The sequence below is a fragment of the Salvelinus sp. IW2-2015 genome, linkage group LG4q.1:29 (assembly GCF_002910315.2).
Source record: "Salvelinus sp. IW2-2015 linkage group LG4q.1:29, ASM291031v2, whole genome shotgun sequence".
Taxonomy (NCBI): Eukaryota; Metazoa; Chordata; class Actinopteri; order Salmoniformes; family Salmonidae; genus Salvelinus; species Salvelinus sp. IW2-2015.
In genome coordinates this window covers 31,395,109-31,408,856 of record NC_036842.1, presented here as the reverse complement: position 1 = coordinate 31,408,856, position 13,748 = coordinate 31,395,109, and the positions used below count along the sequence as shown (strand labels likewise).

General features: G+C 42.8%; 1 protein-coding gene across 3 annotated transcripts; it reads left to right on the top strand.

Moving 5' to 3' along the window:
• Positions 1 to 637: 637 nt before the first annotated feature.
• On the top strand, positions 638 to 13,394 carry LOC111961814 (beta-hexosaminidase subunit beta-like). Of its 3 annotated transcripts, XM_023984362.2 has the most exons (14): positions 641 to 948; positions 1,447 to 1,598; positions 2,825 to 2,890; positions 4,912 to 4,958; positions 5,265 to 5,375; positions 5,533 to 5,634; positions 5,959 to 6,091; positions 6,335 to 6,515; positions 6,771 to 6,857; positions 7,044 to 7,116; positions 7,628 to 7,802; positions 11,573 to 11,663; positions 11,802 to 11,906; positions 13,109 to 13,394. In XM_023984362.2, exons 1-14 carry the CDS (start codon positions 686 to 688, stop codon positions 13,170 to 13,172), a joined length of 1,650 nt encoding a protein of 549 aa, XP_023840130.1. In that variant the 5' UTR covers positions 641 to 685; the 3' UTR covers positions 13,173 to 13,394. The 3 variants fall into 3 exon arrangements, with proteins under 3 accessions (XP_023840131.1, XP_023840130.1, XP_023840134.1); XM_023984366.2 differs by lacking the exons at positions 641 to 948; positions 1,447 to 1,598 and adding an exon at positions 1,777 to 1,889; XM_023984363.2 differs by lacking the exons at positions 11,573 to 11,663; positions 11,802 to 11,906; positions 13,109 to 13,394 and adding an exon at positions 10,101 to 10,248 and having other exon boundaries at positions 638 to 948.
• The last annotated feature ends 354 nt before the right edge of the window (positions 13,395 to 13,748 follow it).

The window sequence follows — 13,748 nt, the reverse complement described above, 5'->3', positions numbered from 1 at the left end:
CATCGCCACTTGCTGGAGAAAATTAAAGCTTGAGAAAAGGTTGATTCTAGAACGTTCAAAGAGCAAGGAGTCATATTATCAAGTCTTCTTACTCACTCACTGAACATCGAACATTCGTTTGGTCAATGTTCAGGCAGCCGGTGTGATATGTGACCATAGGTACTGGCTAGATTACCCCTCAACCTGCTTATGTATTTTGTCCATATGCTTTTTTTAACCATGATCTATTTATGTGGCAATAAGACTTTAATCCATCCGGTGGGGATGAGAGCAAATGAACATAATCATGTTGTAATGTGTTTGTGGAGATATTCTAGACATTCATACTTGTAGTAGGTATTTACAATAAATAGCCTAGCTATCTTGAGGACATCTAACTCATAAATAATGTATTTATATTTCCTTTACATTATTTATGAGTTGAAAGTCCTCAGATAGCTAGATTGAAAGGTCATCTAGCCAGTCCCTATGGTCACATATTACACTGGCTGCTTGACCATTAACCAAACAAATGCTCGATTTTCAGTGATGTACTGTCTCATGGCTCAATATATAAATAAAGACATGTCTTATATGATTTGCTAGATTAGATTTCGTCCTATTTCCACATTGATTCAAGCCCCACCCGCTCGAGGCTAATGCAGTCTTGCCAGTTGTCAGCTGACTGGCAACACCATTGCACATCATGTTTGCGACGCTGAAGTTTGCAGCGTTGTTGCTCGCGGTTGTTGTCTGCTGGGCAACGCAAGATTATGACTATGATGACGCTGAAATAGACGAGGAGCCTACTCTGGGTGATTCTCCATATGGATCTCTTTGGCCGTTGCCTCAGAAAGTCCAAATATCCACGGTAGTATTCAAACTCAGCGGTGCTAGCTTCCATATATTCGACGCTAAAGAATCGTCTTCTGGTGCGAGCTGCAGACTTCTTCAAAATGCATATCGAAGGTAAGACGACTGAGTCATGTAAATAACAGGCATCAGCATGCTTTCATGATTTGTTTGTTTTGCGTTAGCTCCTTTTAAAGTGGCAATATGCGGTTGCTACATCAGTTGTTTTACTTTTAAATGAATGTACCCATTGACTCTTGAAGAATATAAATGAATTGCCTCATGAGTTTATGAATGAGGCGTTACATTTCTCCAGCCCCAACCCTAAACTGTTTACCCCAAAAGGTGTCGCTTATTATTGTTTAAACTGCAGATGTACCATTTGAATAACGTTTGCTTTAAATGCCTGTAGTCAATTTTAATTTAATTAGGCTTACAGATGTATCAATCTGAACGTTTTTCAAAAGTACGAGATAAATGAATGTATAAATACAAATGGCTTGCTGCTGAAGTGTATTATGGATAGACATTCTACTTACATTCCTTCTCTTCCTGGGGTTCTAGACCAACTGTCACACAAACATGACACACTGGTTTTGTTCCTCCTTCCTTCAGGTATGATGAGTACATCTTTACCAGTTCCAGAAAACAAGGGAAAAACAAGAGCAAAAAGGCATTGTCCTCTGACATGTCTGAATTACAGGTGTGGATCACATCAGCTGACTCCGAGTGTGACAGCTACCCCAGTGTGACATCTGATGAGTCATGTGAGTGCACAGGCATGGGGTTTGTCTTACATTTCCATTTTAGTCATTTAGCAGACTCTCTTATCCAGAGCCACTTACAATTTAGTGCATTTGTAACTGATGTGAAATGGCTAGTTAGTTAGAGGGGTGTGCGCTAACCGCGTTTTAATCTGTGACATCACTCACTCTGAGACCTTGAAGTAGTTGTTCCCCTTGCTCAGCAAGGGCTGCGGCTTTTGTGGAGCGATGGGTAACGATGCTTCGTGGGAGGCAGTTGTCGACGTGTGCAGTGGGTCCCTGGTTCGAGCGCAGGTAGGGGCGAGGAGATGGACGGAAGCTATACTGTTACACATTCATCTTAAGGTAGCTAGGAGAGATAATTACATATCTCAGTCATAATATGTACATTTTACCACAATAAAACCGCTGTCAGCAAAGTCAGTGCTAGTAAGAAAAGACGGGTGCTGGTGTTGTAAAACAGGGTCCGTATGCACAAAGACTTTCAGAGTGTGCTAACACAGGATCTGATTTCTAAAGCATATGGTCAGGGGGGACCTAATCCCAGATCAGCCCTCCTGAGACTCTGTGACTATGGGCACATGTTTTCAAGTTTGGGACTGGAGCAGGATATATGCAAATGGAAGAGACTTCAGTCGTATAGTGGAGGGGCCTCCCCAGAGGGATCGGGGTCTCATCGTCCCACACCAGTGCTTAGGGGAGTATTATCCTCTGGTGCGGTTTACGTCTGCCAGTATATTTTACGTCGGTAGTAGACCAATAGGGAGACCCATTGGATGAGATGGTCAGAAGGGCGGGACCTCTGACCTTCTCATCCAATGGGTTTTGAGATGGAGTCGAGAAGAGCAGACGCAAGGAATCAAGAATCAATTGAGATTATCCCACAGAGGGATTACCTAGCTTGTCTTGGAGATAATGGATTTATTCTACGGTCAGATCTTTGTTGTGAAGGCCCTTAGCTACTGTTTCATGAATGCACATCAGTAGTACACATGCAAGTTTGGTCGTGGACGAGTTTCAAGGCCACAAACTAATAGAGAAATGAACGTATTTACTTACACATCAAAGAGAAATGAACGTATTTACTTACACATCAAAGAAGAAACATTCACTTACCTAGATGGGTAACCATGACAAATGCATGTCTTTGAATCAATATGCATTATTGGATGTTAACACATTTTAAAACAAAACATAGGACTGACTGTGTTCTCTCTGCCTTTCCACAGACAAACTGTCAGTGGACTCTCCTGTTGCTGTGCTGAAAGCACCTAAGGTGTGGGGAGCTCTGAGAGGTAGGGGTCATGGCTTTTATTCTACACACTGTTTATATTCTGATGAAGAGGTTTGTTCCGTCACGACATCCTCTATTTTCATACTATAATACCCCTTTATTGTTCTGCATGCTTATAACATTTCACTTGTTTTCATAACCCATGTGCAACTTTTGTGGTTGCCTTTAGAGTTTCTTGTGTCTAGACCTTGAGAGCTACAGAAAGTACTAACTCCATAACCTGATCTTTGAGACTTATACTTTCTATAGTACTGTTGTCCTGAGAGGAAAGCTTGCAAGTAAGCATTTCATTGTACTGTTTACAACACTACACTGTATCCTGTGCATATGGCTAACTTTGATTTGAGACATATCCAGGTTTGCAGCAGTGTGTTGTAAATGGGGATGTAACAATTCACGATACCCATTGGTCACAGATTAAAATGTTTAAGATACAAGTGCATGCCTCCCGGGTGGCGCAGTGGTCTAGGGCACTGCATCGCTGCGCCACCAGAGACTCTGGGTTCGCGCCCAGGCTCTGTCGCAGCCGGCCGTGACCGGGAGGTCCGTGGGGCGACGCACAATTGGCCTAGCGTCGTCCGGGTTAGGGAGGGTTTGGCCGGTAGAGATATCCTTGTCTCATCGCGCACCAGCGACTCCTGTGGCGGGCCGGGCGCAGTGCGCGCTAACCAAGGGAGCCGGGTGCACGGTGTTTCCTCCGACACATTGGTGCGGCTGGCTTCCGTTGGAGGCGCGCTGTGTTAAGATGCAGTGCGGCTTGGTTGGGTTGTGTTTCGGAGGACGCATGGCTTTCGCCTTTCGTATCTCCCGAGCCAGTACGGGAGTTGTAGCGATGAGACAAGATAGTAATTACTAGCAATTGGATACCACGAGAAAAGGGGGTAAAAGAAAGAAAAGAAAAAAAAAGAAAAAAAGAATATACAAGTGCATTGGTCCGCGGACCCCAAACTGACCGAAATGTAGCATGCATTGGTCAGAAAATCTATTCAAACGTTCTGAATCAGCAGTTCAATTTGTTGTTGTTGCTCATATTACGTTCTTCATACCTTCCGAAAAGACCATCTATTGTGACAACTGAAGTCCTATCCTTCAGTGTCAAACTGCATGTAACTATTTTGTTGTTGCTCTACCAGTCATTTTGAATGCAGAACAACTCAAGGCGATATCAGAAGCCTAGTCAAACTGCGCACTGTGCGGCAGGTAGCCTAGCGGTTAAGAGGTTGGGCCAGTAACCGAAAGCTTACTGGTTCGATTCCCAGAGATGATTAGGTGACATCTGTTGATGTGCCCTTGAGCAAGGCACTTAACCATAATTGCTCCTGTAAGTCGCTCTGGATAAGAGCGTCTACAATAGTGTTGGTAGTTTTGCTTTAAACAATCAGACTATTTGGTCGTTTTTTGATATACAGGGTAAAGTTCATAACGAGGACAGCAATCACTTTTGCGAGGAGAACTGTGTGGCAGAAGCGAGAGAAGAGAAGATCACTCTGTTAACTTCCAAACGATCAAACCCATTTGATTTTGACATATGTGGTGGGGTGAAATCCAAAGTTGTGCTATGTATTGGCTTTGTCATAGCTAATTTCTAAACGATAAATATTGATACTAGCTCAAACATTTCATCTGCAAAAATGACAAGTGTGTGTGATTGTGGTTTCATAACCAAAGTGGGGGGACCAAAAACAGGCTACAGTGCACCCCCCTAATTTGATAGTGGTAATGAGATGGTAGATGCCTAGTCTCCCTTATGGCTCAACTCAGGAGCCTACATAGTACATGCACTATAGACATACATCATTTACACACACACACCACATATCAAACCGACTTTCACGAATCGTTTCAAACTGAACTAAAACGTATCTGTCCTATATGGTATCGGAGCCCAAACATCTAGGTACGTATCGAATCCTCTTGAAATGGTAAGGTGCACATCCCTAGTTGTAAAGCATGTCTTTGCAATCGTTGCGATTGTGACTCTGTTGATTAACCATTGTCTGTGTCTCGTTTCCTAATTGCTAGGTCTGGAGACTTTTAGCCAGTTGGTGTATAAGGATGAATATGGAGCAGTAAGTTTGCGTTAGTGCCATGTGAATAGTTTGCTACATTCAACCAGGAGGCCTCACCCATGTCTGAACACCAGTCGTATGATTGCGGAAGTAAACTAACTCACCGGTTTTTATTTGTTATTATTCTAAGTGTTTTGTATTGCATCAACACATTTGGACATTCAGTTGCCCTCAATTTAGCAAGCTATTTTCAATCCAACATTGTGGTTTTGGCCTCAGTGACTCAGTATTCATTATATGTAAATAGTTTAAATTGTACCAATATTTCAATAATACTTTCATTTTCAAATTGTTTTATTTTCACAGAAAAGCATCAATAGGACAGACATTCACGACTTCCCACGGTTTGCACATCGAGGCCTCTTATTGGACACCTCTCGTCACTTCCTGCCCATCAAAGTCATTTTAGCCAATCTGGTGAGAGGACGATACATGGATCCTGATTTCAGTTCACTTCGTTATGGTTAAATGTTTGCGTTGGCCGTATGATCAAATCATTTTCAATTTCTAATAATGGCATAACATAACGTCATACTCATAACAAACATCATGTTCTCCCCCAATCCATACACAGGAAGCCATGGCGTGGAACAAATTCAATGTGTTCCACTGGCACATAGTAGATGACCCCTCTTTCCCTTACCTGAGCCGTACCTTCCCCCAGCTGAGTCAACATGTGAGTGGATGGGCGTTGTTATTGATATCCTGGTCCCATTTCAGCTGCTATGCTTTCAGTTTTCACACACCTGAAAGGACTAGATGGGTGAAGGGGATATGGCGAAAGTGAATTGTGAAAAGAATATGGTCGGTGCTTCACAAGGCCTATTGGAGGGCTAGGTAGAGCCGTCATATTGCTAACACATCTGTAATCATAGATGTAGGGATATATAACCAGTCTAAACTTCATTGTGATCATGAAGTACAGGACGTGCATAAATGATGCATGTTTCATATAAATGTAAAATGTGTGTTGATAACTTTTTCTATCCTGTGACTGCAGGGAGCATACCACCCGTACACACATGTGTACACGCCTTCTGATGTGAAGATGATCATCGAGTTTGCTCGCCTAAGGGGCATTCGGGTTGTCCCCGAGTTTGACACCCCTGGGCACACTCAGTCATGGGGCAAAGGTGAATGTGGGGTCATTCAGATGAACATTTTCTGGCTGTATCGAGGGGTTCATTTCTAGGGGGTCAGGGTTGTCTTTTGTCCTTTAGACATGCACATTTTCATAATCTTTTTGTAAGAATTTAACTGAAATATGCAGCTACCTGAAATTGCATTGGTTTTATCTGCACCAAATAACTCCTCTTTCCTCTCGAATGCACCCTTCTCACTCATGCTTCCCTCCCCCTCATGCTCACCCCTTCCAGGGCAGAAGGACCTGCTGACCCCCTGTTACTCTGGAGCCAGCCCATCTGGTTCATTCGGACCGGTCAACCCCATGCTCAACACCACCTATGACTTTATGAGAATGTTCTTCAAGGAAGTCAGCACAGTGTTCCCTGATGCCTACGTCCATCTGGGAGGAGACGAGGTCGACTTCAGCTGCTGGTGAGACAGGGACATTTTAACATGCATTTTCCAATGGGAGTTAGTTAACATATTCAGCACCCACTTAACCACAGACTCCTCATCCACTACAAATTTATGACCACACTAATTGTCAATAGCCAACAGCCATGTGACACTGGCTTGTTTGACACTCAATGGAAATGAAATCACAGAAACCGTACTGTAGGCCGTGTCTTGGCCAACATCAAGCACATCAATAAAAACACTTCTACTTTCTGCCTCTGTGATCCACAGGAAGTCCAACCCTGACATCCAGAAGTTCATGGAGCAGCAAGGCTTTGGGACGGACTACAGCAAGCTGGAGTCTTTCTACATCCAGAGGTGTGGCTTCATTCAGACCTCTGGATGGCCTTAAAGTGAAACAAATTACGTTGATCAGTCATTCGTCCAACCTGAGAAACCGTAACTTATCCATATATTCTCAATGATTTCCTCTCCTTGATTTCCACTCTTTTCTGAAGCTTAATTATTCACATTATCATGTGGTTATTTTCTGTCACATGATAGGCTCTTGGATATCGTCACCACTACCAACAAGGGCTACATGATCTGGCAGGAGGTCTTTGACAACGGTGTTAAGGTAGCAGAACAACAGCAGTTATCAGCACTGGCAGAGTGAAAAGCAGCCACTCTAATGTCTAGAATTCAAAGGGTCCTTTTTTGAATTCAAATTCGGATATTTCTTTAATCAAAATATCTTCAGTTACCCTACTCACTTCTTGCCTGGTGTTTACATAGTAGTACATTTAGCTTCTATAGTTTCCCCCTGTTAGTATTAGCTTTTCCTTTCCAACTCTATCTGATAACCAACAGGACTTGGTTCACACACATAAGTCTATCTGTGTCTGTTTGAGCTTGCCTGGATTAATAGACCAATAGAAATGTCCCAAAACTGAAAATACCACCCATCTGGCCCTCCCGGCAGAGAGGGGATTCGAGGAAGCTTAATCAAATTCCCATCAGACTCAAGCAAACGCTCAATGTATTTGAATCGATCGGCCATTTGAAACCCAAGTCTGACGACCACATCTACAAATAATACACAGACAAACATGTTTTCTGAGTCTAACAAATCAGTGTAATACTTGCAGTTGAAGTCGGACACGGTAGTGCATGTGTGGATGGGGAACAAGGTGGAGGAGGAGCTTCAGAAGGTGACGGAGGCAGGCTTCACCACCATCCTCTCCGCCCCCTGGTACCTAGACTACATTAGCTATGGACAGGACTGGCAGAAGTACTACAGAGCCGAGCCGCTCAGCTTCAAGGGTCAGTTGGCTTCATCAGATGATGTTTTTATACTCTCAACGTGTGTAAAATATATGGAAATTGCCCTGTGTTTTGGCCTAACACGCCAAGGCTGAAAATGCCAAAATAGTGATTCAAAACTAAAAGACCTCACTCAACAGGTTTGCGCTTTAATATTGCACAGCTGTATCGAAATCTCTGCTCTCTGGAAGAAAGTTGTGTTGTAGGGAGATGGTGACTGTTGGAAGGCGGGTTTGGCTCTATGTTGTGCCATTAGCTCTTGCTGGTTTTGAGAGCAGCCTATTCAGTTAAAAAAGTGTCTATTACAAATGTTTCTCCATCCTGGTCTTGGGGTCCCGAAGGGGTATTTTGGTTTTTGCCTTACCACTAAAAACCTTATTCATATCATCAAAGCTCGTTGTTTTTCAGCTGTACAATGCTTCTCTTAAATCAGCGTTACATTCAAGACCAGTAACACTGTAACATGTTAAACATTATGAGCAAGAAGTTGACATGCAATGCATTCAGAAAGTATTCAGAACCCTTCCCTTTTTCCACATTGTATTACGTTACAGCCTTATTCTAAAATTGATTAAATAAATAAAAAATCCTCATCAATCTACATACAATACCCCATACTGACAAAGCGAAAACAGGTTTTTAGACATTTTTGTAAATGTATAAAAATATATATCTCGAAATTGGGCTCTGGTGCATCCTGTTTCCATTGATCATCCTTGATGTTTCTACCAGTTGATTGGACATGATTTGGAAAGGCACACATCTTTCTATATAAGGTCCCACCAAGCCATAAGGTCAAATTAATTGTCCGTAGATTTCTGAGATAGGATTGTGTTGAGGCACAGATCTGGGGAAGGGTGGCAAAACAATTCTGCAGCATTGAAGGTCGCGAAGAACACCGTGGCCTCCATTTTTAAATGGTAGAAGTTTGGAACCACCAATACTCTTCCTAGAGCTGGCCCCTTGGCCAAACTAAGCAATCAGGGGAGAAGAGCCTTTGTCAGGGAGGTGACCAAGAACCCAATGGCCATTCTGACAGAGCTCCATTGTTCATCTATGGAGATGGGAGAACCTTCCAGAAGGACAACCATCTCTGCAGCACTCGACCAATTAGACCATCATGGTAGAGTGGCCAGACGGAAGGCACTCCTCAGTAAAAGGCACATGACAGCCCGCTTGGAGTTTGCCGAAAGGCACCTAAAGTTTCTCATGGTCTGAGAGTCCAAGATTCTCTGCTCTGATGAAACCAAGATTGAACTCTTTAGGCCTGAATGCCAAGCGTCACATCTGGAAGAAACCTGACACCATCACTACGGTGAAGCATGGTGGTGGCAGCATCAAGCTTTGGGGATGTTTTTCAGCGGCAGGGAATTGGAGACTCAGGCTCGAGGGAAAGATGAACGAAACAAAGTACAGAGATCCTTGATGAAAACCTGGTCCAGAGCGCTCAGAACCTCTGGGTCGAAGGTTCAATTTCCAACAGGACAACGACCCTAAGCACACAGCCAAAACAACACAGGAGTGGTTACGGGACAAGTCTCTGAATGTCCTTGAGTGGCCCAGCCAGAGCCCAGACTTTAACCCGATCAAACATCTCTGGAGAGACCTGAAAATATCTGTACAGCAACGCTCCCGATCCAACCTGACAGAGCTTGAGAGGAATCTGCAGAGAAGAATGGAAAACTCCCCAAATACAGGTGTGCCAAGCTTGTAGCGTCATACCCAAGAAGTCTCGGTTGTAATCGCTGCCAAAGGTGCATCAACAAAGTACTGGGTAAAGAGTCTGAATACTTATGTTAATTAATGCAAAAATTGCTAAAAACCTGCTTTTGCTTTGCATTATGTGGTATTGTGTGTAGTTTGAGGGGGGGCTATTTGATCTATTTTAGAATAAGGCTGTAACAAAATTTGGGGGAAATCAAAGCGTCTGAATACTTTCCGAATGCACTGTAAAACCTTGCAAATGCAGGCAGCTTTGGACTTTGCTCCATCTGTATTGTGATGTCTACCCCCGAAGAGAGACGAATGCCAATGCACTGATGAAAACCACCCCACCGGAAGCATCTGACAAGAGGACCGCTCCTTCTATTGGTCACTGCTCTGTTGTTTTGCATCTTGAATGTACCCTGATGTAAGCTTATCCACGAGAGCGCTGCTGTGGCATTTTGTTTTTCTATTTCATGTTTTTCTCCAAAAAATACTACTCTACCCTAATTAGTACTAATAATTCCCCTAATTGCTAAGGCTATTTCTCAATCACATGTTGCATGTGTAGCTGTGTGTGTCTACTGTATGTAGCTGAAGGCAGACTCACTAATCCACATGTGGAAAGGCAACCAGCAGCAGTACAAGGCTGAGATGACGAGGGTCACAGCATCAGGCTACCAGACCCTGCTCTCCACACCCTGGTACCTCAACCGCATCTCCTACGGCCAAGACTGGCAGGCCACTTACAAGGCCGACCCACAGAACTTCAATGGTGTGTGTCCTATATGGCTGTGTTTACACAGGCAGATAAATTCTGATATTGTTCTCCACTAATAAAAAATAAAAAAAAAGGAATAAACAGGAAAAAACAATCAGAATTAGGCTGTGTTTACACAGGCAGCCCATCTAGATGCTTTGGACAGAGGCTTTATTTCTTGGAAAGTACTATTCCTCGGCTCTTACTTGTCTTTGCTGTGTTGGTACAATGTCCAACTTATTTGGTGCTTGTTCATTTTAAGGTTTCTTAGTTTGTCGTTTTGCACACTGGCCACAACACTCATCACAAACCCAGTGGTGTAAAGTACTTAAGTAAAAATACTTTAAAGTACTTCTTAAGTCTCTTTTTTTTGTTTGTATCTGTACTTAAATATAAATAGTATTACCAACTTTTACTCAACTACATCCCTAAAGAAGAATAATGTACATTTTACTCCATACATTTTCCCTGACACCCAAAAGTACTTGTTACATTTTGAATGCTTAGCAGGACAGAAAAAGGGTCCAATTCACGCACTTATCTAGAGAACATCCCTGGTCATCGCTACTGTCTCTGATCTGGTCGGACTCACTAAACACGTGTCGTTTGTAAATTATGTGTTAGCCAGGGGCACACTATCGGTAAATGAAAAAACAAGAAAATCGTGCTGCCTAGTTAGCTTAATATAATGAATTTGAAATTATTTATACTTCTACTTTTGATACATTTGATCAATTCCATGTACTTTTGATACTTAAGTATATTTAAAACCAAATAGTTTTAGACTTTTACTCAAGTCGTATTTTACTGGATGACTTTCACTTTTACTTGAGACATTTTCTATTAAGGTATCTTTACTTCTCAAATATGACAATTGGGTACTTTTTCCACCACTGACAATACCTCACTCAATATTAACAGTAGGGCAGCAAAGACCAATACAGTGATTGACTTGCTTTATGGTTTGTGATAAAGAAAGACGTTGCCTGGCCCTGCTGTTCTAGAGTGCTAGTGGATTCATGTGACACAGTTCTGAGGTCACCCACTTTCTGAGTCTGAATAGGGAAAACCCCCTCCGTGCCAAAAGCCATCTGCTTTTTTTCTAATGAGCCGATGGTCACACGGTTTGGATTTCTGTGCAACTAAGTGCAAACCTGTTGACTGAAGTAGCAGAAAAATGTCCCTCCAAAAACTGTGTTCACATGGTAAGATTAAATACAGAAATTGGCATACATAAATGTTTACATATATGATGTTTATGTGAATGTGATTACCCCCTGACCACTAAATTACCCTTTGAACCCAGGCACAGATGCCCAGAAAAAGCTGGTGATTGGAGGAGAGGCATGTCTGTGGGGAGAATATGTGGATGCTACCAACCTGACCCCTAGACTCTGGTACACCAGGCAACGCCACATTAATAATAATGAAACATCCTTTCTCTCATCTATCTCACACATATGTTCAGCAATGTTATAGCCTACAGATTATTACTAAGAAGTCTGTTGGTCCCATAATGTGTTTCCTATGCTCAGGCCCCGTGCCAGTGCTGTGGGGGAGCGGTTGTGGAGTGACGGGGATGTGAGGGACCTAAATGATGCCTACAGTCGTCTAGCCAAGCACCGCTGCCGCATGGTCCAGTAAGTCGTGCCCATAGAGATACATAAACTCAGCAAAAAAATAAACGTCCTCACTGTCAACTGCGTTTATGTTCAGCAAACTTAACGTGTAAATATTTGTATGAACATAACAAGATTCAACAACTGAGACATAAACTGAACAAGTTCCACAGAGATGTGACTAACAGAAATGGAATAATGTGTCCCTGAACAAAGGGGGGATCAAAAGTAAGTCAGTATCTGGTGTGGCCACCAGCTGCATTAAGTACAGCAGTGCATCTCCTCATGGACTGCACCAGATTTGCCACCTCTTGCTGTGAGATGTTACCCCACTCTTCCACCAAGGCACCTGCAAGTTCCCAGACATTTCTGGGGGGAATGGCCCTAGCCCTAGATCCATCAGGTCCCAGACGTGCTCAATGGGATTGAGATCCGGGCTCTTCGCTGGCCATGGCAAAACACTGACAGCCCTCAGTTCCAGCCTCTCTCAGCCTATTGCCGACAGTAGGAGCACTGATGGAGGAATTGTGCGTTAATGGTGTAACTCGGGCAGTTGTTGTTGCAATCCTGTACCTGTCCCGCAGGTGTGATGTTTCGGATGTACCGATCCTGTGCAGGTGTCGTTACACGTGGTTTGCCACTGCGAGGACAATCAGCTGTCCATCCAGTCTCCCTGTAGCGCCCTGTTAGACGTCTCACAGTACGGACATTGCAATTTATTGCCCTGGCCACGTCTGCAGTCCTCATGCCTCCTTGCAGCATGCCTAAGGCACGTTCACACAGATGAGCAGGGACCCTCAGCATCTTTCTTTTGGTGTTTTTCAGAGTCAGTAGAAAGGCCTCTTTAGTGTCCTAAGTTTTCATAGCTGTTACCTTAATTGCCTACCGTCTGTAAGCTGTTAGTGTCTTAACGACCATTCCACAGGTGCATGTTCATGAATTGTCTATTGAACAAGCATGGGAAACAGTGTTTTAAACTCTTTACAATGAAGATCTGTGAAGTTAATTCGTAAAAATCCAAATATATTTGAAAGACAGGGTCCTGAGAAAGGGACGTTTCTTTTTTTGCTGAGTTTACATCTCTGTATTACTGTTCTATTTAATTCCATGGTGACCCCCCAGTTGTAGTAAAAAGAATGATCAACTCTTGACGGTAGTATACAATGTGGTAACTGTCTCTTCCTGTCCTCTCTCTTGACTGGTAACTCTCTCCCCCTCCCCAGACGTGGTATCCCAGCTGAGCCTCTCTTTACAGGTTACTGTGCACATGAGTACAAAGAGGTATGAAATGTGAAGACCACTGTGATCGACTTCATTGATGCACTGATACGAGCCAAAATTCATTTTTTTAAACAATGTTTTCCAGAACAATCCTCATTCCATGTAATGTCACATTGATCTTGTTTTTAGAAAACCATTTATTTTTATATGAATGTATGATTCAAATTATTAATAATTACATTTTAGTCAATTAGCAGATGCTCTTACAGTGACTTGCAGTAGTTAGTGCATACATTTTTATTTTATTTTTTATACTGGTCCCCCGTGGGATTCAAACTCTGAAATTGCAAGCTCCATGCTCTACCAACTGAGCCACATGGGACTTAATCATAATAATAAACCTTTGCAAGGTCAGTTGTCTGTGTACAGTGCTGTGGACACCTGAAGTGTGATAGTTTTATATACTCATGAAAATGACACATTTCATCACAAGATCATCTTTCATACAATGTCTATACATTTTACTACAATATGTTCAGCAGCACTACTATATGCCCTCATACACGGACTACCATGTTCTTGATTAATCTGTTTGCACAGCAAACACCCTTACAAGAGTATTGACAGTGGCTTTCCTGGCTT

Coding starts and splice junctions, on each gene's coding strand:
- LOC111961814 (XM_023984362.2), top strand. CDS start 686: ATGTTTGCGACGCTGAAGTTTGCAGCGTTGTTGCTCGCGGTTGTTGTC. Junction 4,959..5,264: donor ATAAGGATGAATATGGAGCA/GTAAGTTTGCGT, acceptor TTATTTTCACAG/AAAAGCATCAATAGGACAGA. Junction 6,092..6,334: donor CACTCAGTCATGGGGCAAAG/GTGAATGTGGGG, acceptor CACCCCTTCCAG/GGCAGAAGGACCTGCTGACC.